Source organism: Carassius gibelio, chromosome B25 (assembly GCF_023724105.1).
Source record: "Carassius gibelio isolate Cgi1373 ecotype wild population from Czech Republic chromosome B25, carGib1.2-hapl.c, whole genome shotgun sequence".
NCBI classification, from domain to species: domain Eukaryota; kingdom Metazoa; phylum Chordata; class Actinopteri; order Cypriniformes; family Cyprinidae; genus Carassius; species Carassius gibelio.
Genome location: NC_068420.1, coordinates 9918581 through 9944202, shown reverse-complemented (window position 1 = coordinate 9944202; position 25622 = coordinate 9918581). Strand labels below are relative to the sequence as shown.

General features: G+C 35.8%; 1 protein-coding gene across 1 annotated transcript; it reads left to right on the top strand.

Annotated features, from left to right (window-relative positions):
* The first annotated feature begins 1872 nt into the window (after positions 1 to 1872).
* Positions 1873 to 24458, top strand: fa2h (fatty acid 2-hydroxylase). The gene is made up of 7 exons (XM_052597765.1): positions 1873 to 2266; positions 17429 to 17521; positions 20086 to 20228; positions 20399 to 20499; positions 21087 to 21259; positions 21349 to 21601; positions 22798 to 24458. The coding sequence occupies exons 1-7, from the start codon at positions 1973 to 1975 to the stop codon at positions 22863 to 22865; spliced, it is 1125 nt and encodes a 374-aa protein (XP_052453725.1). The 5' UTR covers positions 1873 to 1972; the 3' UTR covers positions 22866 to 24458.
* Positions 24459 to 25622: the final 1164 nt, after the last annotated feature.

Genomic DNA, 25622 nt, shown 5'->3' with positions numbered 1-25622 from the left:
CTTTAAAAACCAGAAAGAAAAAAAAAATCGTAAAATCAATCCTATGCTTAAATGAACTAAAATAATATGTAAGGTAGACTCTCTTATATTCATGAATCAATTTCTTAGCATCCTCCAGTGATGAGAAGCAAGGACTTTGTACGGAACAGTGTTAGTAAGACCAAAAACTCAGTTCATTATCTAAAATAACACCATCACAAACTCACACACCACATCTGTGCTGGCATTCATTTGCAGGCACATTTTGACAGCCACAGCTTTTTTTGCCTTGTTCAACTGTCAGTTGTCTCGAGAAAACCTCAAGAGAGGCCTTACCAGCTCTGCAAGACGAAGCAGGTCTCACAAAAACCAGAAGCAAGTTTCAAATAATCAAACAAAATTTGGGTAGATCTGCATATGCAGTCTTAAAAAATTTCAAGTATTGTTGAATTATATTGCAGAAATAATCAGAATAGTATTTTCAGCCATATGCAATAAATAAATAAATAAATAGATAATAAAAATAATAATTATTATAGGTGTTATTTTATATGTTGTTGTTCCTTTTGTGCATTATTTGATCATGTGATATGATGCAGAGCTCTCTGAACCCTCCACCTCTCTTTATCTTTTCCCTAGCTGTAAATTTGTATGGTTTAGTGTCATAAAATATGGAGCTGCAATAAATCTCTTAGTAACCACCTGTGTAAATTTCAGCAGCCACTAAATATCTATTAAGTCACCCTTCATCATAGTCTACAGTACATATATATCACCACCGATTTACCGATTTATTTCACCACTTGTATTTATAATTCGGGTTACTTTAGTACCGTTTAAGCTTGCTTTACAACTATTTTATAGATTTTCGAACAATTTAAAATGTCTTTTTTTTTTTTTGTAAAAACATTGAAAATGTTCAACTCGTTTTTTAATATGTTTATTTACTTAGCAATACTGCCACCCAGAGACGAAACTGTGACGCCCTAATAAAACCTATACTGACCTCAACACTGGAAAAATTTAATGGACATTAACAGTATAGTGAGTAAATTCCTTATTATTATTATTATTATTATTAATTTAAGGTTTATATTGTTTATATTTACTTATTGATGGTAAAACTAGGTTATAAAAGACTTTAGAGTAGGCTATTCATTCTACTTTTTTTACGTCTAAGCAGCAGTGTGACTAAACCGACTTTCATTACTCAGTCAGTTTTTTTTTAATTCATGTTAGTACTTATTTCTGTCTGTTCAACTAATATGTGCGCATGTGACGTCACAACGCCTTAAAAAAACGTACGTTGCGCGCGAGTATATAAACAATCATATTTAAAATACATTCAGTCTCAATTATATTCCACATTACGTGTATATAAAGTACAGCTATTTAAAAACATCCAGTATGGGAAACCAACCGCGTTTTTTTTTTTTTTTTTGTCAAAGGCGGGTTATCTGGGTCTCAAGTTAAATTAAAACCTAATCTGATTTAAAACCTAAATTAAAACCTAAAACCTAATCGAGTCACGTCTCACAGTGCCATAAAACGCTATAGACAACCTGTTTGAGTCGCGCCCTGCGTGTAAACACAACGTTTTTATACAGTCTATGGTTATGACACCAACAACGCCCACAAGGAGGAAGTACACTGAGCAAGTATCGATAGTTTACGTGACGAGTTAGCTTTTGGTATAGTGTATTTTTTTTAAATATTATTTTATTATTATTATTTTTATTTTTTAGAAAATGTCTGACAAACACAGCTTGTCCATCGTTTTGCCGCTATTGCGCTTGGCACGCGCAACAGGTGCATGGATCAGCAGTGACTGCGTCATGAATTATTCATGAGATGCGTAATGAGCAGCTGGGTATGAACTCTGCTCGGACTCGAAGTCGAAAGTCAGTAGTTGTAGTCCACGAGCACTGGAGAAAGTCAGTGGGGGTCCCACCTGCATGTCTACCGTTCTCTATCGTCTTGTGGACTCCCCTAAATGAAAAATAAAATGTCACCTTCGGTGTCCCCTCGCTTTTTTTCCGAAAAGGAGGTAGCCAAACATTGCACCAAGGAATCGTGCTGGGTGTTGTTAGGGACGCGCGTCTACGATGTGACCGGGTTCCTCCGGATGCACCCGGGCGGAGAGGCGCTCATCCTCCGCCGCTCTGGCAGGGACATCAGTCCCGAGATCGAAGGACCCCCACACCGGCACTCGGAGAACGCCCGGCGCTGGATGGAGCAGTACTACATCGGTGAACTCGACAGAGACAGCACAGATGAAGATACGGGGGTGAGTTCCGAAATAGCAACAGAAAGTCACTCAAGTAAACACGCGCACTATTTTGAGGAAGTTTAACTATAAGAGAGGTCATGTCTTAAGATGTCAATCTTTGGTTCAGGAACTAGGCTACATTACATGAAGCAAACAGAGCCAGAAAGGGACTTGAGGAGGAAGTTTAGTGCGTAAAGATTCTTAATAGTCAGAACAGATTCGAAATGATTTAAACTGTCATCCGATTCGGATCTTTTTAATAAATCTGTGGAGTTCGTTCACGATTCAAAGTGAATCGGCCCAAGCGGTTCTCCACTCACCGTTCACTGTTTCGAGAAATAAAACATTCTGTACATATGTTTACCACTTAAGTGCATGCTCGATTTGTCGTTTATTATTAAAACATGATAAAACGTTTTGCCTTGTCTATATGACAGAAATTAAATTTAGTAGGCTATTATGCAGTAAATGTAAATGTTTTAATGACTGAACAAACTAAACTTGGACTCATAAAATTACAATAAACTTTAATATTTTCATATTTGAAAAGCCAAATAGAAGCAATATATGTTATATGCTTTTTTTGTATGCATGTTTAAGAACAAAAGACATGCTATGCCGTTATGTCACACGTGATGACGCAATTATAGACAGGTTTATTTTTGTCGGTTTTTATTAATATTTTTTAACCAGTAAATATTTTTTTTTATAATTTTTTTTAAACCGAAGTAATATTTGAAAAACCCTTTGATAAGAAACGCCTAGATTGTTCTTGTGATATGTGTGCGTCGTGTAAGCAGGTAGATATTCCTCTGAGGGCTCTTATTAGATAAACAAGCCCTCTGCGCTTGCCTCTCCTCTGTCCTCCCCAAGGAACAAGCGGGGTGAAGGACCAGGTATCTCCAGCTTTATGTATTATATTCATTTTATTGTTAGTTTTATACATATCTAGTCATATAAACAAAACTGTTAGTTATTGACAGGGTTTTATTGCCATTATGCCTGTAATAAACCTCTTGATATATGGCATGTACTGGCTACAAGCTCAAAGTGCAGAAGAAGGGTGGATATTTTAGAATGTAGAAGGTGTAAGTGTGTGTGTGTGTGTGTGTGTGTGTGAGAGAGACAATCAAACCGGTCTGTCTTGTCTAAGCAGTGGCATAAACTCCAGCATGACCCACAACAAAATAGCTAAGCTGGAAAGTTTCCACGCCACTTCAGGTTTCACAGAGTACTGCCAGCATTCACATGAAAGGGTTCACGTGAAGTATCATTGCAATTAATGGTCACTCCATAATTTCATATTAGTTACTGAATGAAACCAAGCTTCACTCATTTGCTGGTATCTTGTACTATTTCAACTATACATTTGTATAAAATAAGGGAGCGTTAAAAGTGTTCCGGACGAATTGTGTCCTATTGTGTCCTGTGTCCAAACTGTGGCCTATATTTGATGCGGAGTTTAACTTTGAGGCTTTGAGTCGCCTGTCCTGAATGTTAAAGTCGGTTCTCAGCAGCTTGCAGTGTAAACAGTCTGATCCTTCTAAAAGTGTGAGAACTTGAATCCCCACCACTCAACAGAAGGGCTTGGCCTGAGACATTGCTAATCTATGTTTCCACATAGTTTCACAAGCACATTTTAACACCCTCAGGTTATAAATACTGCTAGTACTAAGTATTTTATTGTTTTTGTAGTGAGTCCTAGTGATTTAAAAATCTGTAAAATAGTTAAATCCATAATTCAGTGCAAAATATCAACTACATTTCTCTCAAAGATTGAAAGTGGAATTGTCTCATGGGATTATCTAGGCAATTTTTTAGACCTTTGATATCTGATATCATGTCATACAAATTTATATGTAAAATTCCTATTAGTTATTGAGTAACCAGTGGCAAGCATTTTTCTTTCATTGCTTTTATTTAAATGCAAAATATTAACAAATGGAAGGACATTTTAGAAGCAATTAATTTTTAATATTTAGATCTTTTTTTAATTTTTGATATTTTTGTTGAGCAGGAAAACATTATATTAGAAGGTTTCCTGTCTGGCTTAATGATGCTGAAAATTCAGCTTTGCATCACAGGAATAAAACATATTTTAAAATATATCCAAAAATGATAAAATAAAAATAAATTGTAATAATATTTCACAATATTACCGTTTTTATTGTGATTTTGTTTAAATAAATGCAGCCTTCATAAGACTTAAAAAAACATAAAAAAGAAAGCCCTACGAATTTCTGCCTCACGTTTGATTAATTTTCGCGATCGAGTATTATAAATGTTAAAGATTTATCAGAGAGAAGATCGCCCTAAACCAGCTCGATCTTCAAAAGTTCAGTAAAATTTGATTGCGCTTATCATTTTTTTATGACACACTCATTTTCAAAACAAGCTCCTCCTTCAGATCTGGAGCCCATTGATTGCTGTTTTTTCCCACTAAGAAACAACAGTGATTCATGATATTAGTCACATACTCTATTTAATTCTGAAAAACTGGCTAAACTTGAAAGCATTCATAGTATTAATGCATATGACATTGAAAGGACAAACTCAAAAGGCCTTAGTCAGGCAGCAACACAAACATCCACGAGATCTGTTGGGAGATGTCTGTCTCTCTTTCTAATTGATTGCTCGTGTAATCAGCTGGACCTGATGACTAGGTGTAGGTGCAGGGGCTGTAGTCCATTTGCTCATATCTACTGAGGTTATGACGAGGCGATGACCTTTTATGGGTGTGCTGCCAGTGATGTAATGACAAAATGGTATCAGGCGGTTCCACTTCTTGAACAAGCATGAATTTGAATGAGGAGAACGAGATAAATGGATAAGTGCAGTGATGCATAAATGTCTAGGTAAATAGCTGTTAGGGTTTTGGATATATTGATTGTACTTTATGAAACAACTGGCCTTGTGACTGTAAGTTACCTTGTAACTGGTAAGATCGTAATGATCACTATTATAAAGCAAGACATCACTTCAGTTCATAACTCTGTACAGAGGCGAAAGGACAAAGGCTTCTTTAGCACCCTTGTGTACATCACTCAGACGTTTTCCACGGCACGTATGGTGTCAGCTCAAGTAGCGCCCACATTCCCACTCCCAAATGCTCTGACACATGCACATTTGAATTTATGGTTTAAGGTTGGATTATTGGGTTTATCTTAAACTTCAGGTTTATTTTCTATTCCATTTAGAGAGATATCACACTGAATAGGGCTAAAAAGATATTATTAATTAGATTTTTTTTTCTTCATTTCATTTTAAATATTTTTTTACTGGTTCAGATTCTTAATTCTGTTTGTATTTCTGTTTGTAAATTATGTTGTATTTCTTCATACTTGTGCTATTACTTATATTTATGCTATTTGATATATTGTTTTCACAACTTTTCATCGAAATGATTTGCTTTTAGGAATTTGCAGATACAAATTAGGCCATAATTATGGCTGATAACTGATAAATTACAGATATTTTGATGATATAGGCCTACTATTTTGTCTAAATAAATTACAATTGAAATACTAAAATCCATTATTATAAATGCTAAACAAATTAAAGCACATCATTATACTGTACAGTGTGGAAAGTGCATATTCATTTTGAGATTAGCGAAAGATAACATTTAATAACAGTTTATCATTTTTTTCTAAGACTAAATAAGTGTTAGAGAATTGAAAAGGTTGTAAAATGTAAATGTGCATGCTGATTAATTTTATGATACAGTATAAAATGTATGTAGTATTGGCTGATAACTATTATGGTACCAATATGTACCAATTCAGATAATGTCAAATCTTCTTTTGTTTCAATCTGCCACCCGCTGTATTTTCCACAGCTCGTTTTCCTTTGTGATTGACTGCAAACTCTGGCCTGAAATTGTTCAATTTAATATGCTATACTCAAAAATATGTCTCAGTACAAAAGTAAATTGGCTTGATATAATAGAAGTCAAATTTTAGATTGTAGTTGTTCCAAGTCCATTTGAAACGTTTGGTGAACGTCTCACCAAGTCAGAGTGAACTGGTTTAGTTGCATGATCATTTTTGAGAAGAACGTACAAGGCAGAGGCATGAATCTCTGGAATGCTTCATTTCTGAGGAAATGAATCTCATTTCTTCCTCAATAGCCTTTTTGTTTTCCATGGCTTCAGCCACAAAGCAGCATGCCATCCTTCACCAAGGGCCATCTTGGTTGTGAATGCTCATTACAGTGAAATTCACTGAAATTCCTTTCTTAATATTTTCTCCTGGTTGTGATAGAACCTCCTATTGGATCAGTATAGTTCATGCTATAATCCAGGTATGCCTATAACCACAAGACTGTAGGATGAACCGGTATCCTCTGGTGTGCGAAATGTTTACTGCAGGCTGCTATGCCAACAGGGATGGCCTCAGTACTTAGTTGGTCTAGTGTCATCAAACATATTCTCCTTATAACCCTCCATTCTCTTTCCCCAAGGAGGCTGTGTCAGACTGGCAAAATAGGTACATCTTGGGAACGCAAGGCATTTGGGAGCCGAAGGTCCAATTGAAAGAGGTGCTTAGAAGTTCTCACTGATAGATTATGACTTGGGTCACTGATAGATTACATGCAGATGGTTCGGTCACAATTGGTCCCTAAGGTAACTGAGGTTTGGTTGCTCATTAATTGCATCAAGCCACCAGACAGTCCCCAGGAGAGGAGCATGCTGGGTACAAGACTCATAATCCTGGTGTCACCAGGAGACACTTGTTTCCATGGCTCTGGGTGGGACCCTGGGACCCAGAAAAGCTGTCAACGTAGCAAAACGCACAATATGGCCAAGGTTGCTTTTAAATGACTTCCAGAGACTGACACATTCTTTGTCATTAAGTTGAGTTACAGTAAAAGAGGGGAACCGGTGTTAAAATGTACTCTGATTACAGTACGTTCACACTGTCAGTCTTTGGGATTGACAACTGCCTTTTTCTTTTTCAGGTGTGAGTCTCGAAATGTCTCATTCACAACAGTTGTGTTTAGAAAACTTTGTTCACTGTAGCTGGGCTTGACTCCCGTTGCACATTCATGCTGACAGGGATGGCCATAAAAAAAAAGATGGTGATATAAAACTGTCTTATCACTTTCTGACACGACAAGAGTCCAATCGAGCTGCGAGTTCATACATTGAAACACATAACGTGGTAGATGTGTTTTTGTGTGGCACATGACGTGACAGACCACTAGTTGTCCAGTCCTGTTCAGTTCACACAGCGCATGTTTTCTGAGTCCTGAAAATTTTCAGGTGTGAGTTTGGTTACACCCGTAAATAACTGTACTGTGTGTGAACGTAACTGTATTAAGGACTCAAATACATGACTGACAACCGTATTCTGCTGCTGTGTGAACGTGGCCTCTTACACGATTTCTTGACTGTGTCAAAGTTCACACCGACACTCCCAGGAGACACACACATGGTTTCATCCCAACTAATTTATCTGCTAATAATGCAACGCATATAGAATAATTGTGCCTGCTGAATAAGTGTGATTCATATAAACCCTTCCTGAATTGTGGCTTTGCAAAGAAAAAGGGTGTATTGTTCCAAAGCTGACACCGTAGAAGTTCAACAGAGCCAACCTACACATTTGACATTGTTTTTTAATGTACAGTAACGTTGTAATATTTGAAGCATATGTCACAATTACCTGTATCTTAATTCATACGATTTGAACGCCATTACTTCTGCTAGATCTCAAAGCTTTAAATCAAATCAATGTGTTATAAAGGTTCTCTACAAGACAACTTTGACCAGAGAAGGTTACATTTGGAACCATCAGGTGGTGTCATCTTTAGAACTCGAATAATATTCTGTAGGATCTCATCTTTGGTATTTGAAGGGTATTTGCCTTCAATGTGCTGAAGTTTTTAACCGGTTCAGCCAGTCTTCAAAAGAGATACAAATGAGGAATAACACATCAAAGTTGGAAAACTATGTTCAGTGTCATTGATTCTGTAGGATGTGCGTTCCATTCCCTATCTTTTTAATCGCATTTGCTACTCCCTTTATGATACAGCTATTGATTTTTATAGATTTCTTCTTATCTTTTACGATACCTGCTTCATACAATTGTTCGCTGTAGAGAACATGAAGCAGAGATGTTCCTCTTTAATGAAGAAGCTAAACCTTGTTTGTCTGCTTGGAGAATATTTGGTTAGGTTGAGTATTAAACTACATGTCACTAAACCACATTTATATTAGTCATTTGTATCAAAATGTCTAAATTGTTGATACTCTGATATTATAGCAAAAGTGAATGAACACATTTGTGTATTATCGATATCAATGTGATATTAACCGATTGAATTAGAACAATGGCATTTTAGTAAGTATTTCTCAATTAAGTTAAACGATTTTAAAGATTTTCAAAGTAGTTATTTTATTATATATTTTAAACTAATATATATAACTAATTGCAGACAATAGATACAAATTTGGTCATATTTTCTTCCTGGTTTCTAAGTACTACCAATACTGTAGAAAAGATTGGTATTGTTATACCTTGTTATTATTATTTTTTTTTTACTTTTTTTATCAATTGACTTTGTACCAAAGCTACAGAATTATTATACAGGCACGACTGTACTCATTATCACACAAATTATCTCAAAATGAGAAAAAAGTGCCCAGTGTGCAGACATTGGAGAAATGAATCCGTGAACTTCAGTCATGCTAATCCTGTTGCATGGATTTCTAATCTTCTTGATGATGCTTTTCCTAGATTAAAGGTCTTTACATGTGAGAAGCTCTTGATCGATGAACTCCGTACAATAGGACATGTTCATGTGTGCAGACCTGCAAATGAAGAAAACTTTGCACCCTTGTTTGAAGGGAGGAACCCTAAAAGTGCTTTTACATGAAGATTTATGGTCTTCTTTTACAAGCGAACAGCCTTCACGTTTTCATTTTTTTTTTACCCTTTGCACTATGCAGATAAAAGTACTTTTACTGGTTTAACAAATATTTTTGACTGTCTTGATTTAAAAATCTAGTTTATTCTGTAAATTATAATGAGAAGAGAATTTACTGGTTTCCCGACTATATCCCAGACATCTAGCCTAATCTTTCCCATATCTGCCGACTCCAAAAAAAAAAATGAAGCTGGTCATTGATGTTAAATTTGGCTTGGCGTTTTAGAAAAGGTGAGAAAATGCTTGGGAGGACTCTCAATATCTGGCCCAGCAGGTTCCACCAGTTCTCTGCGTGATACAGCTTACCAACCAACAACATCCCTGTTTATGGTGAAATAGACTCTCTTAACCCCACCTACCACTTTCAATTCCAGATCGACAGGTCTGGGATCAGTTTTGGCTTTGGACTGGTGAATTATGAGCAAAGAAAAGCGGTAAAAAAGCTGATCCTGAATCACATTTGGAACGGAATGAGGCCTGAGAGGAAAGGACAGAGAAAGAAGCATTGATTTGAATGCAAAGTCTACAGATAAATTCAAAACCTTAAAGGATTATTCTGAGTTCGGTACACGTTAAGCTCAGTTAACAGCATTTGTGCCATAATGTTGTTGATAATCACAGAAATGGATTTCCAATTGTCCCTCATTTTTTTAAAGTGTGGGTTACAGTGAGACAATTAAAAGTGAATGGGGCTCATTTGTAAAAGTTTACATAATTTTGATAAAAGACCCTTGTAATATAATAGTATAGCCAAAAGATGGCTTTATTTAAAAGAATGCTCAAGTTTTAACAGAAGAATCAAATGTTAGTGACTTAGTAAACAAGATTTCACAAACTTCACATTTCTGCTTTGCATTCCTTAAAACTTAGCCCTATTCAATTACATTGTAAGTACTTCACTGTATCCTTATTTTTTTTATAAAGAACATTGACAAGTCAAATTTTTTTTTTTCAACATTATATTGGATAATGTCCAACTGTGAAGCTTGTTCTTTTACGTATATGGTGCATAATGGTGGTTCATAATCTTAGAACAGTGATGCATTCAGCAACCCTCCCCTCAGCACATTTGCGTTAACATTTACTTTTGTTTAGTCATTTACATATGTTGAACAAGAAGCCAGCATTTTCTACTTATGTCACAAGACTCTGCACACCTCGCCAAGTGCTTCCATCAACCGTGCTTGAAATAAAACCTAAACATCCCCCATGGAGAATAAGAAAAACAAAATAAGAAATAAGAAAACGTGTGTTTAGAGAGACATGTGGATCTTGAAACTGGATAGGTTGACAAGGGATTTCTCCCTGTGAATTTACATAAGTGTTGCTCTGAATAACACAGGCCAAATGTTTTCCATCTGCCCCAAATCAGTTCCACTTCACATGGCTGATGTTTTTGAGCTTGGAGTAGTCCATCAGTTGCTTCCTCTTATCAGGATCATTCCGTCCAACTGTGTATCCTGGCACTGATTGGATAATGGTTAATTATTGACTTGGAGGAACCCTTATGGGTCATGTCCTGATCACTGTTAAAACAGGTGAGGTAATGCGGCATAGCTTTTTTTAAGCTAGTGTCATTTTTGATTCCAAAAAACCACTGATTTTATCATTAATTTCGACAAACTTCTAGAATGATGCTTGATGAGGTTGCGTCAAGATTCTTCAGAGTTTCAGTTTGACCTGAAATGAACAAAGGAGTTTTTTTTTCTTTGCAGGTCAACAACCTAAATCAGAGTCGTCTGATCCCGTTGCCGAAAGGCCAATGTCCCACAGAGTTTAGCTCCGGTCTGCCTCAACGAACTTCCTAGTAATTCTGACACCTGAGGTGTGTTTAATTTAGACTGGAGCTAAACTCTGCAGGTCAGTCGCCCTTTAGGAGCAGGATTGGACACTCCTAAATAGACCCAAATGATGTCAGTCAGTGTGAACTTTGACCATAGAACTTTTACTCTACTGGAAACCCCTTCCTGACAAGAACACAGGCTTGGCGAGCCAGTGATACTTAAACAAATATCTTGTTGTACATGCATTAGAGAAGGAATTGCTCAGGTGGAACTATCCAAACTAGTATCTGTGCTTTTACAAAGATTACCAAACATCCTCTATTGCAGTACCTTTGTTAATGGTAAACTGATTCAAAATGTCTGCAGTTTGAAAACAATGAGGGTGTGTTTTTCCACTAGTTGGTATGTGACTACATTTGTTCCTACATCTTTATCTGTGGAATGTGTGGGGTTTGAGCAAATTGTAAAGAGCACTGCCTACCGTCACCATCGACTGGGAGAGTAAAGCTTACTAGGGTTTGGCTAGGCATTGCTGATGGCCTTGGTGCCCTTTCGAGTGTATGTAGCTGAGGCTCTCAACCCCCAACCGTACTCTGACCACCACCCATGCACCATTCGACACACTGCCAGCCCTGTTTGGATCGTACCAGCCTGAGCTCTCTTCCTCTGTCCTCCATGCTTTTGTTCTCGCAACTCTTTCTGTATGTATGAGTGTCTCTGTCATTCAGTGTCCCGGACCCTTACTGCTCCATAAAGAAGCCTTATTGTTCACCCAGAGGAATTTTTTCAGCCCCCATGACAATCTACATCACTGGCCTCCTCCTTGCCCTCATCTTACTGACTATATAAGTATTACTGGCTATCTTACGGACTATATTACCAATAAGAAATGTAGCAGGATCCTTGCTACTTCCCTGGAATCCAAATGATCTGATGTTTCTGGGTTAATTGTCTTTAAAATAACTCATGCTCCAAGGTCGGCCAAGCTCCAAAATTTAGGGTTTCCTGACTGCCGCATTGGGATAACCCTGAAAACTTTACACAGCTGATTCATGCAATATTATTTACGTCACTGATTTTGAGTCTGCCAGTGCAACTGTCATAACTTTAGTCCAATAGATATTTGCATACCACACCGGAAAATGATACCGCCTAGGTGTAATGACTAAATGACTTTAATTTCATACATTCCACTCTGTTGGTCTTCATACAGGGTGTCAGTCCTAATAACACAGTGCTTTTGCTGAATGTTAAAAGTGACAACATCCTGTTGGTTCGTTTCCTTCCATCTTTTTTCTTTCATACCAATAAGGACCATGCTATACAACTGTGGTTTCTAGACATAAGCATTCACCATTAAAAAAACCTCTGTAACCACTAGAAAAGGACTACTTACCTCATCCAAATGTAATTTATTCTCTTGATGTCCACTGAGAACAATTGAAAAGCCTCTCTTTTGTAAATAAGCCCCTTTTTCAAGGTAATACAATTACATGTAGTGTGGTACAGACAAGATTTGTGTTGGGTTGCATTGTGTATGTTTTTACTGTGAAATGTAGGATCATGTACGCTTCATTTGATTGGGTTTAATAAACTGTGAAGAAATATAACAAAGGCCTAGACCATAAAAATGGAAAGGAAATAGGAAGTGGTTTAGTTTTAATGTCATTTTTAATTTTTTTCTCAATTTCCGTAGCATGGCTAGTCTTCGTTTATTAGTTGTCCCACTGTCTCTTAGGACAACAATACATCTCTTTGACTCTCTGACCTAGTTTAGGTTTAATCAATCTTCTGACTGTGGATTTTTTTTTTCAGGTACACAAACTTAACCACATAACCAAAAGCCATATTCACATGAATAGATGCAATCCAACAGTTCAGATTTATGATCTTCATGCTTTTGAGGTTAAACAGAGATCCGCTTGCTGTTAGAACGAGCCTTTATTGCAAATTGAAATACAGGAAATACTTTGGGAAAGTTGTTATATCCAACAGTGTGACATGCTAAACCTGCTAATCTAGCATGGTTTCAAACAGCATTTAGCTAATTATTGTTATTATGATCTTTTTTTATTAATTCCACACTACATATGATGAATAAGGCAATGTTAAAAATTTTTTTTCAAAATGTAAAATATCACACAATTGAAGCTATCAGTTGTCAGCTGTCTACGGAGGGTCAGAAAGCTCTTGGATTTCATTCATTTGCATTCTAAAGATGAACGAAGTACATCAGGTAAATGATGACCGAAAACTAACCTGTTAAATTCGGTCTAAGATCTAGATGTTCTGTGAAATAAAAGTATACGTGTATGTTATGTCAACTACTTTGTTTATTTAGAGTCCAATAGCAACCTTATCCTTGGAAGCAGAGTTTCACAGAATGAGGTTACCATCTAGACATGATCCCTTTGAAAGCTCTTTCCTCCTCAGTCCTGTTGAGCTCAAACTATCTTCTGCAGCACAGATCAGAGAACTCTTATAGACCCCCAACCGGCCGCCTGCATCATGGGAAAACTGCATCTTGTTCTAACCCTATTCCGAGTCTGTAACTTTTTGTTCGTAAGTTTGTAACTAGGCCTAATGTAACTTATTGATCTTACCCTTCCTAATCTTTTCTAGTTCTCTTCTAACTTCCTTCTTTATAACCATGAGATAACGGTGTATTATTTTGCCCTACTTTTAAGGACTATTGCACTTTACCAAATTGAATCTCACCCTGCTTTTCCTAAGCTTTTGGCTGTAGGAGTCTTGCACAAGAAGCTGCTAAAGTTGGCTAAATGACCTGCCAAAGCGACCACCTCACATGACTGAACCTTCCCGCTCATATCTTCCATGCAGTTCTCGCTTCAGCACCTTTGTTCACCTCGGCAAAAGGGCAGCACACATCTCGCATCACATGTGCTGGTCGTAATGCAACGCGCGCACACACACACCCACTAATACAACACTATTTCTGAGCTATAAAGGCAAATGATTTGCTGGCATTCACAGTCAATTTGTAGTGGCTCATCGACCATGAACTTAAAAACAACTCAAAAAGACTTGGACTTTATCAAGACCAGATAGATACTAGATACTCTGTGACAGTATCTACGTTTGGCACTTGGATGCTATGTACACTATACATATTGTTCACTTGAAAGCATGTAATCAAGATGTCAACATGCAAGTACATGCCAGATTGACTTCTGGTTTCTAGTCTTATATGTATTGTGCATAAGGCCTGTCGTGCAGGTTTTCAGCAATTGCGGTGCTCTGATAGTGACAGTATCTATAACGACAACGGTTTGTTTCTAGATGCAATCCCTTGTGTATTATCCCAGGCACTGGTTTGGAGTTCATTTCTGTGTGTGCGTCTGTGTGGAAATCCTTTCTTCAGTGTGTCAAAAATTCAAATAAAAATTGATTCGATAGATTTGCATTCTTCAGATGCGTTGATTTTGTGTCGCTAACAACCCGTGAATGTTAATTATTAAAGTGTTAATTCCCCTTTCCTCTTTTTCGTCTTGGTTTGTGTGTATTTCCAAGCTAATGATTGCCGTGGCTCATTGTAAACAATGAAACACCCCAGCAGTCACGTATGCATATCGTGTGCTGGGTGTGTCTAGGTGCAATAAACCCAAATGACCACTTTATTGGTGCTGTATTTTGATAAATTGTTGTATGTGCTATTTAAGCTGCAAGTTAAGTATTAAAAAAGTGTGTCACATTGAGTGTGACAACAGCTTGGACTGACATGGAGTAAGCTTATTTTATGTTAGTGTTAACATAAGTGCACTCAAAGATGAGTTTGCATGTGTGTGTTTGATGTTTGGACAAACAGTCATCAGGAATATTTGGTCAGGCTCGTCTGCTTCTAAAAGTTTGTTTGAGCCGTTTTCATAGTTTCTTACAGAATTATGTTTTTGTTGTGTTGGAAGCCCCCTTCCACTTCACTATTAAAAATTAAAAATAATTGTATGTATATATGTATATGTTTTTGTAGAAATATGTATCACAATATAAGCAAAAACCAAATAACACTGATAACTTTAATAATGGCTTCTGAAAATCCAGCTTTCCATTACAGGAATAAATTATATTTCTAAATAATACAATAGAAAACCGTTATAGTAATAATATTTCAAAATTTTTGCTGTTTATACTGTCTTTGATTAAATAAATGCAACCTTGGTGAGCTTCATGAGGCTTATTTCAATGTTTATTAATCATACATTGTATATTAATTATTTTTAATGTATACTAGTTATAGTAAAGGCCTGTTTTATTATACAATAAATTATATTTTATTATATCTGATTCAGTGGAAAGTTGTGCAGAAAAAAGGGTGATTTTTGTAACCTTGATATGCAGAGATGGATGATGGGAAGTGGGTAAAAGACCCATTGAGAGAAAAAGAAAGTGATCACACTGAAAGAAAACAGATTGAAATATGTGGTCAGGTCAAAAATACTGACTTGGTCTTCAGCAAACCCAAACTGAAGGTCATAAAAAGCATGGCTGTGGCCTACTTTTTACAGGCTCACTTATTGCCACTTCTTTATGTTATAATTTCAGTACTATTACTGTTCTAATACAATTACCATTACTTACATTAGCCGAAACGATCACCTGTTATTCACTTGCTGTAAGGACAAGCTGTTTTGCACAATGGAAATACCCACATGACATTTGTATTTACAACATCTTCAGATAAGACTATCAGTGAAATTAGAAAACAAGCACATTAAACGACACCATCACTCCACCAAAGCGCCTGACCCTGTGAAGTCATGTCATTGATGGAGATTCTCCAGACCACAGTTTTTGACCACCTGCTTCCACCCTGCATTTTCTGCACTAAAAAGGCCACCTTAATGAAACCCAAGCAATTTTCCCATTCATTGATGGTTTTCATAAGAATAATTAAGCAGAGTGAATTTATACATAATTGCTAAGAGTGCAACTTTCTTACAGGGCAATAACGAATGAATGCAAGAAATAGAGATATTTAGACCTTCATGAATAATGTATGTATGTTTCTATTGAAATATGTTGTACCGAAATCACATGCAGGTCTGGATTCAATTGCGTAAATATTCAATAACATGTGACCTCTGAGTTTTTATCGTAATTACCCTTCGGCCCCACAGTCACTCTCAAACAGCAACATCACAGCCGTTAACCTTTATAACTATAATTCTGTGGCGAGTGTGTGGTGTGGCTTAGGTGTTAGGTTGCCATGGACGTGTGTGTGTGTGTGTGTGTGTGTGTGTGTGTGTGTGTGTGTGCAGGTGTGAAGGGGGCAGGGTTAATCAACTCTTTAACATTAGAATGGTATGGTGCGACGTGAGACCTGATTAGTGTTTTTAATCTGTCCCAACAAACTAGCCACCTGTGAACGGTGTGCTTGAGTGTGTGTGTGTGTGTGTGTATGGCCCTATGGAAAAACGAGAAGCTCTTTCATCTTGTGGGATGAGGTCCATGACGTAATGTGTGCTGTGATGTGTGCATCATGTGAATAAGGCGTTGTGTACTTTGGTGGCATGATGATGATGATGATGAGGGTAGGTGTATGTTTTATCTAAGACGTGAAAAGCTTATTTGTCATATTTATGATCACAATTATCTGTGCCATGTTGTAATTTTTACTGTTAGATTTGAATCTCTTTTTTTTCACATTTTTTATTAGTATTAGTTTTCGGGACAACAGCAGATCTGATTTTTTCTATCTCTGCTTGGATATTTTATTGAAAGTATTTAGTGTTTTGTTTTTGTTAGTACTTATTTGATGGATTTCTGAACGACGGCGGGTCCGACCTAGAAGGGATATTACTATATAATTTTTCAACTTTTACCAGAACTATTAAAAAATGCCACAACTAATATACTTTTTAAACGGAGCATACAATTTAATAATTTATAGACAAATTAAAAAATGGTTTGAATTTCAGTATTTCTCGGTTGTGTAAACGAAATAAAAGTAGTTTTATTACACATTATTGACATTTAAAATTCGACACAGTGATATATGTGTATATATATATATATATATATATATTTTATTATTATTAAAATGCTTATGTTAATGTGCTGGATGTAATGTCCCCTGGGCAAATTCTAATATTTTTTCATAATAATAATAAAAATTCTTACTTTTTTAAGAAATGAAAAGTACTTGTAAAAACAAAAACAAAGGACTATAAAATTAATATTAGTAAAAGTTGAAATGAAGCCAGTTTCCTCATGGTGGCTGACATCACATGAGATCACATGACCAGTCAGAAGCTGCTTGCTGCAGCTTGGTATTTTCCTGCTGTCAGACAGGTTCACATCTCATATCAGGCCACGAATCACACATACACTACCACAAACACAATTCATATCAAATGCCAACACAAATGCAACAGGGATGAATCTCACTTCAACAAACATGATCATGAGGATCAGGCTTTTCTGAACTATTCCTATTCTTCTGTTCCAGACTCTGAGACAGAGGAAGAAGATCCCCGAAAGCACCACAGAAGAAGAAGAAACCTCGGCCATCAATAAGTGCAGCAAAGTCGATGAAGAAACGGTATGAGAAAGTGAAAGACAAACTGGTGTTACAAGCATATTCCTGTTTGAAATGCAAGCTACAATCAGAAAAATGATCAAAACACACATATAAAAAATGTTGCAAAATGTAATAAAAGTGCATTTCTGTGCATGATTTTTTTTTTAAGGTTAAATAGTTAATTAGTGAGATCAGCTAGTTAATATTTTCCACCATAGTCCTGTGTGAATGGCTCGTGGGAAACGCATCTGATCGATGTGTGATGGGCATGATGCTACACGAATCTAAATATATATTACTTCCTTAAGACATTACGAAAACATAGCCTTACACATTCATAATGACATTCTGTGGTGATCAGCAACATGCCACAGATGCATTTACCCAGAGCAGTCATTTAATCAGATCACATTTGTTTGCTTGACATCTGGAAGTGAAGCTTTAGTTCATATGACAGGAAACCGCAAGCAGCCATTCCTCTTTTCGCTCGAACCGACAGTCAGACACTTACAGAGCAGGTGACTTTCTGTTGCTCTGTCTTTCTGGTATGGTGAATACCATTTAAGACTCATGTCGTTTAAGACTTCCTTTTTCTTGTGGTTGAATGATGCCACAAGCTGAGTAAAGTGAGAATACTTTTGTGCTCCACTCAGAATGAAAAAGCTTGTGTATGTACTTCTAGCTCTCTTTTTGTGTGTGAATGTCCGTGTGTTCTCTGTCAGAGGCATGCAGGTGTTTCACAAGCGTCGATTGTTTGGTTCAAACCCCTTGAATTTGACAGACGGGGTCAATGATTTGGAGAACACTGACCCTGTTAGCAGAACTGGGCTGTTCCATTCGTCACTACTCCTAGTAATAAATACATGCATGTTTGTGTGAAGTTGGAGAAGTATTGCCTTATTTACTAGTAATTTAGTAATAAATTCTGGGGGAAGGTTTTAGTAATTAAATGTGAATGTTTTTGGTAAATTCTTAATATAAAATTATAAATAATACATTAAGTTACTGTATTACTTGAAATATATCCAGGCATGTGTGAAATTGGAGACGTATTTCCTTATTTACCAGTATATTAGTGGTTCTGGGGAGAAAGTTTTGATAATTTAGGAAAAATAAATAATTAACAATAACAAAATATATTTTTTATATATTTTTATATATGGGGTGTTAGTATGAATTTTATATTGATATGACCATTTATATTTTTGTTATAAAATTAATATATGAAATACTTTTAAGTATATAATTAATACATTAATTCTTATGATGATATGTACAAAAAAAGTTATATATATATAATATATATATAAATATATAAATATTTATATAAAAGTTATTATATATATATATATATATAACCTTTTTAATTTTGATCTTACAGTAAAAATATGACCCACTCTGATTTTTCATTTATTGTTCTTCTTCTGTCATTGTTCAGGCCAACACATAACCAGTGCATCAGGCCTAGGCATAACAACCAGCAGTGTAATTAATGCCGTAATGAAACTTGTAAGTCAGATAGGCTGGGCAACCAGTCCAGACCAGATTTCTGGGTTCATTATAGCAAGAATGTGGTTTATTGCTGCACTCTCATTCATTCCAGCGTTGCTGTATAGTAAAAGCCGTTAATTCGTTCTAACATGTCCTCCTATTGATATGACTGTCATTTCCTAGAATTAAACCTGAATACATTGTTCTGTCCTCCTCCTTGTTCCAAAAAACAAATAAAGTGGGTGGTTATGGTTAAGTTGTTCTTAGTATTCTGTTATGGAATATTAAATGTAAATAACACGGACTAAATCAGAGCTATGATCAAGCCTTTTTTTTATTTATTTATTTATTTTTTTTAACTGGGCCTTAGATAATGTTACTGAATTGCAATGACCTTTTGTACTTTGACTAGTCACTCACCCATCATGGTCCTACAAAGTGACTCTGGAGAGGTGTCAGTATGTACCTGATTACCGAAATGTCAGTCTGCTGTTTTATAAATGACACACACAGAACCATGCATACAGTATATAGACTTCAGGTTCAGTCCACCCTTGAGTTCAAGGCCTCTGCTTAGAGTTGCAGCTCCCTATACGTCCTGGGACACGCCCACCTCCTGTGCTTTATACTGTTATAATGACCCCTAGTGGAGAACATAGGAAAAGCATCTGGTCAAAGTTTGCATGTAAACAATGACCAGTAAAATGATTCAGCAAACTAACATCACTGACCGCCAACATTCCTGGTGCGCAGTACTTCCTGAACTCTGTTAACTTTTATACAATGGCAGGAAAATGAACAAGCTATTTAATATGATAGCAATAAAGGGTTAAGTCAGTTAACGCACATGCCACGTATGAAGTTAATAATTCGATGGAAAACTTCAATTAAATGAAATTATGCCTTGGCAACAGAAATTAATAAGAGGAAGTACTAATATGACTACAACCAGAACTGAAATAAAATAAAGCTAAGAAGAAATACAGAACAAAAGCGCATAACACAATTGCACATAAAAAAGCCCTCAAAGAATGTTTTAATGGTATATAAATAATATTAGGATAACACTGTTATCAAATGTATTGTGCGTACAGGATCTGGTAGACTGGCGGAAGCCACTGGCCTGGCAGGTCGGATATCTCGGAGAGAAATATGACACGTGGGTCCATCAGCCTGTGGACAGACCGATCAGGCTGTTCGAGAATGACTTTTTCGAGGCCAACACAAAGACCTCATGGTAAGAGAAATCACATTACAGGATTGAGCATCTCTGGCTGCTTGTGTTCCTTTAGTTAAGTTTAGTTAAACATTGTACACTAGTTGTAATATGCAATAGTTTAGGATTTATGTTGTATGTGAATGGTGGTTAATTAACAGATGCTTGAACTCTGCGGTGTGTGTTTGCAGGTACATGGTGCCGATTGTATGGATGCCTGTGGTGATCTTTCTGAGCTGGTACTGCTACACGTTACTGGCACAAGAGAGGACAAGACTGTTTATTACATCAGGTGTGTGTAAAGTGTGTTTTGAAACATTCTGAGTTACCTAAAATCTACTTAAGTATTATTTTAGAATTTTTTATAAACTATTATTTACATTTATATTAAAATATGTGACCCTGGACCACAAAACCAGTCTTAAGTCAATGTAAGAAATACATTGTATGTGCCAAAATTATCGATTTTTCTTTTATGCCAAAAATCACAAGGATATTAAGTAAAGATCATGTACCATTAACATATTTTGTAAGTTTCCTCTTTTAAATATATTGTAACTTCATTTTTCATTCGTAATATGCACTGCTAAGAATTCATCTGTACAACTTCAAAGGCGATTTCCTCAATATTTATGTTTTTTTAGCACTCTCAGATTCCAGATTTTCAAATATTGTCCTATCCTAACAAACCATACATCGATGGAAAGCTTATAAAAGCTTATTTTGAAAAATTGACCCTTATGACTGGTTTTGTTGTCCAGGGTCACATACTGTATTTACTTATTTATTACTCCTTTACTAACTTAACGATCCTTTCAAGTAAGTAAATGATCTTGTTTGTGATGGATTATTTATTTATTTTACACTTTTACTTTCTAGACTACTCCATTCTGGTCCACAAGTACAGCTTTCCGTTCATCTTCATGTTCGGCATGTTTCTGTGGTCGTTCATCGAGTACTGCATCCATCGCTTCGTCTTCCACATGCGCCCGCCCGCCCACAATTATTACCTCATCATGCTGCACTTCCTGTTGCACGGTCAGCACCACAAGGTGTGTGGTTTTGTTCAATTAATGAGATTCATTGAGTAGATGAGTTTAGATAATGAAGCTGAACCTAACGGTCTTTTCTTACCTGTCAGTCTCCGTTTGACGGCTCTCGTCTGGTGTTTCCTCCGAGTCTGGCCGCCATCGTCATTGCCGCTTTTTACCTGATACTCAGGCAGATGTTGCCTGAGGGTCTGGGAACCTCCCTGTTCGTCGGGGGTCTGTGTGGATACGTGGTCTATGACATGATCCACTACTACCTGCACTACGGCTCGCCACGGAAGGGCTCCTACTTGTACGGGCTGAAAGCGTACCACGTCAAACACCACTTTGAACACCAAAGAGCAGGTGAGGACATGAGATTTGAGATGCCACGCAATAGAGCATCTCTCTACACAAATGAGCTTAAGACCAGTGCCAGGTTAGGTCAATAAACAGGTTCACTGTAAATTATAAATTTTCAGTAATAATAATAATAATAGCAGTTTACTCTAATGTTTATATATATATATATATATATATATATATATATATATGTGTGTATATGATTATTTTATATTTTATGCTACCCAAGTTTGGAGAGTAAATTACATGCCTAAAAAGAGAGAATGTCCCTAATAGTCTCTATGTAAAGACAGTGTTTGAAAACCTATACAAATAGAAAAAACAATCATTAATAAAAAATTGTATTGTATGCTGCTAATTACACACTTATATTTATGAGTGTAAGTTATATAGTACAATATAAAAAAATTATATGATGGATAGATTAAATATAGGTTAAATATTACCAATTTAATTAATAATAAACATTTATTATTTATAATATTGTTACTATTAAATATAATGTATTAATTTAAATAATTTAAATGTTTTATAAATTGTATGTACTATATATATATATATATATATATATATATATATATATAAATATATATATATATAAAATAATAGTAAAATATTATTAATTATTATTTTTAATATGAAGTATTGTTAATTGAAATTGTGTGTGTGATGGATAAATTATATAGTACAATAAAAAAACAATTTAAATATTAAATTAATATTAATAATTAAATTAACAATAAAATACTGTTAATATCAAATATAACATTATTAATTGAAATAATAATTTTGTAAAAAAAAGAATATTAATTGTGTGTGTGTGTGTGTGTGTGTGTATGTATATGTGTATATATAATCACTTTATATAGTACAATATAAAATTATAAAAAATATAAAATGAAGTAAAAAGTATTATTATATTGTTAAGATTAAATATAATATTATTAATTGAAATAATTTTGGAATTGTTTCATAAATGGTGTGTGTGCATGTGCATTTAAGTCTTCAGGGCTATGGCATTAAAAAGATTTATATTAAAGAATAATATTTATTCCATATCATTTAATATTAAAATAAATATTAAATGTTTTAAAAAATTTAATTGTATACAATGAATACATTTAACCTGTTGTTTGCATTGTTTTTGTTTTCTCCTTTTTTAAAACCTCCTGTATTTTTTTTTATTTTCTTTTCTCCAGGTTTTGGCATCACCACCACATTCTGGGACTACCCCTTCAACACCGTCATCCCCGAGCAGACTTTTTAAAGAGCTTTTTTTGCCACAATGACCAAATCAAAATCTCCTAAACAAACTCCCATAAGCCTCCCTCTTCCCCACTCTCCCTTTATCACTGTGTTAGGTTCAGTGTCTTACCCTGCTGCTGCTGCTACCAGCTATTAGTCTTAGGTTCACCATTATCATCATCATAGTCATCAATTATTTAGAGAAGAGGGAGTGCCTGAAACAAACAGAATCACAGAATGTCAAGCTATATAAATATTTATATACTATGTGTGAATGTACTGACGATTCAGAACGTTGGATTAAATCTGTAAATGTCTTTTATTAGAGGCACAAGAATATCGAACTCAATTTTTGCCCATCCATGTAAAGTAAACCGATGTATAGACAGGGAGCCGGTAAGTGTGGGACGGTGCGTGAAGGTGCGAGTGGACATGATTACTTAGTTGTAGTGTTAAGAAGCTGAAGGCTAGCAGAAGGAGGTCTTTCGGTGGCCAAGTGCGCCATTGCCTTTAAGGGAAACTCAGGAAAGTCTCAGACGCTTTAATTCTTCTCAGTGTTGATGCTCCGACCGCTTACGGATCATCGCTTTCTTCCCCCAGCTGTCAATCAGAACGTTGCTCCGCCCTTATTGTGACATCACACCCGTTTCATTCTGCTCAGGTGATCTCCCTTTTCTTTTTCATCTCACCCACTTGTTTTTTTGCCAATCAACATTCTAATATCCGGATCTGGAGGACGTCACAAGTAGCTGCTCCTCGAGTAATATGTTACATATCCAGTGAGATATTAAGTTATTGAGGATTGAAGCTAGCTTTTGGTTTGAGCTCATGGTGAGGGCGTGAAGCGGGGTGTACGGGCCTCTCCTGCTGGTGAGGGTTGCCATTATTAATGTAGATCCAGCCGGCACAACCCTTCCATCTGGTGTGACGATCTGTTGCATCTGACCAGGCATCAGGAGAGCGAGGACATCCTCGGCTGATCTCTCACCCCGTTCATATGGCAGATCTGTTCACTTGTATTGTTTCCTGCTCGTTTCAGCTCTTGTCTTTGTCTTGAGTCAATGGTTCAATGATGTTGAAAATATCCTAGAAAAGCTGTGACCACATGTAACTCAGCTTTACACAGTCATTTCAAGCATAATTAATGTTTCAGATGAATAAATATATATATGATATTTAAGTAAAAATGATCCTGATGTGCCTTAGGGGCATTGCCTACCTTCCTGATCTTTCCGAACCAATTGGTTGGTCGTTTTCCGCCAAAGACATGGAAGGACCTTTGAATAGAGCTTTTCTTCATACCGTGATTCTGCTGGCACAACGAAACTAATAAAATGCAATGGACGTTGTAATGATTTTTGATTCTTTTGTAACTGTGACACCATCCTGGACAGATCCTGTGTCATAGGAGAACGCTTTCAGTTGAGGCAAGTCAACAGAGCAATATATTCATCTGTTTACTTGTAATCACATTGAGAGCTTTTAATTCAGAATACAATTTTCAGCTGTAGATGCCTCTAATAAATCTGTTTACTACTATGTGTTTTTATTTTGGAATTTTAAATTTCTATGCAAATGCAATTGTATTTGTAAATAAACTGTATATTTCTGAGGACATCTTGTGGTGTTTTTACTTTGAAAAAGAGAGCGTGAAAGACTGTACACTGCCATTCAAAAGTCTGACGATTTTGAGAGAAGTCTCTTATGCTCACCAAGAATGCATTTACAATGCGAGTACAGTAAAAACAGTAATATTGTGAATTTAACACTTTTCTTTCTTTTTTTTTTAACTTATATTTAAAAATGTTATTTCTGTGATGCAAAGTTGAAAATTCAGCATCATTACTCCGGTTGTCAGTGTCACATGATTCACAAATCATGTGTCACAAATCATATGCCGATTTGCTGATCAAGAAGCTTTACTTATGAATGCTGCATAATATTATATTTTTTAAAAACCGCATTTATTAAATTTTTTTAAAACATATTTTTCTGTAATTTTTCCCATGCTAATCGAATGCATTTTTTTAAAATGAAATTTTACTGACCCCAAACTTTTGAACAATACACTAAATAAAATTATAAATGCAACACTTTAGTTTTTGCCCCCATTTTTGCCACACCTGTGAGGTGGATGGATTATCTCGGCAAAGGAGAAGTGCTCACTAACACAGATTTAGAAAGATTTGCGAACAATATTTGAGAGAAATAGGCCTTTTGTGTACATAGAAAAAGTCTTAGATTTTTGAGTTCAGCTCATGAAAAACACGGGCAAAAACAATTGTTGCGTTCATAATTTTGTTCAGTGTATTATTTATATAAGCAATACACACAGTTTATGTACATAAAGGCTTGCCAACAGTTTCTTCAGAGAAGCATGAGTTCTTCAGGTCATTTGCATGAATGTATTTACAAAGCAGTCGATCCAGTTCATCCACCTTTATGTCTCCACCCACTCAGCGGTTTCAGTAGCAAAGTAATAGTAATGAAAACCGCCTGATAATTCACAAGTTGTAAAAATGAGCAAACACGTCTACAGGATATCAGTAATGCAGAATTAAAATGTCAATTTAATGTCACTGCTGTGTTATTTGGTGTCAAAGTCTTTCTTTGAAAAAAAATTGAATTACTGAAGATGTTACAGTGAAATGAAACTACATACAGTATAATGAATGACCACTAATTAAATTTTAGTTTTGCTACGTGGTGTATTTTAAATTTTTTTCGTATATTATAAATCGTATTGGTGTAATTATAATAATATATTTATAATGAATAA

What these genes read in the sequence shown, in the direction of transcription:
- fa2h (XM_052597765.1), top strand. Translation starts at nt 1,973, where the DNA reads ATGAAAAATAAAATGTCACCTTCGGTGTCCCCTCGCTTTTTTTCCGAA. An exon ending in GCAAAGTCGATGAAGAAACG is followed by an intron (nt 17,522 to 20,085) that starts GTATGAGAAAGT and finishes TTGTGCGTACAG; the next exon opens with GATCTGGTAGACTGGCGGAA. An exon ending in GCCAACACAAAGACCTCATG is followed by an intron (nt 20,229 to 20,398) that starts GTAAGAGAAATC and finishes GTGTGTTTGCAG; the next exon opens with GTACATGGTGCCGATTGTAT.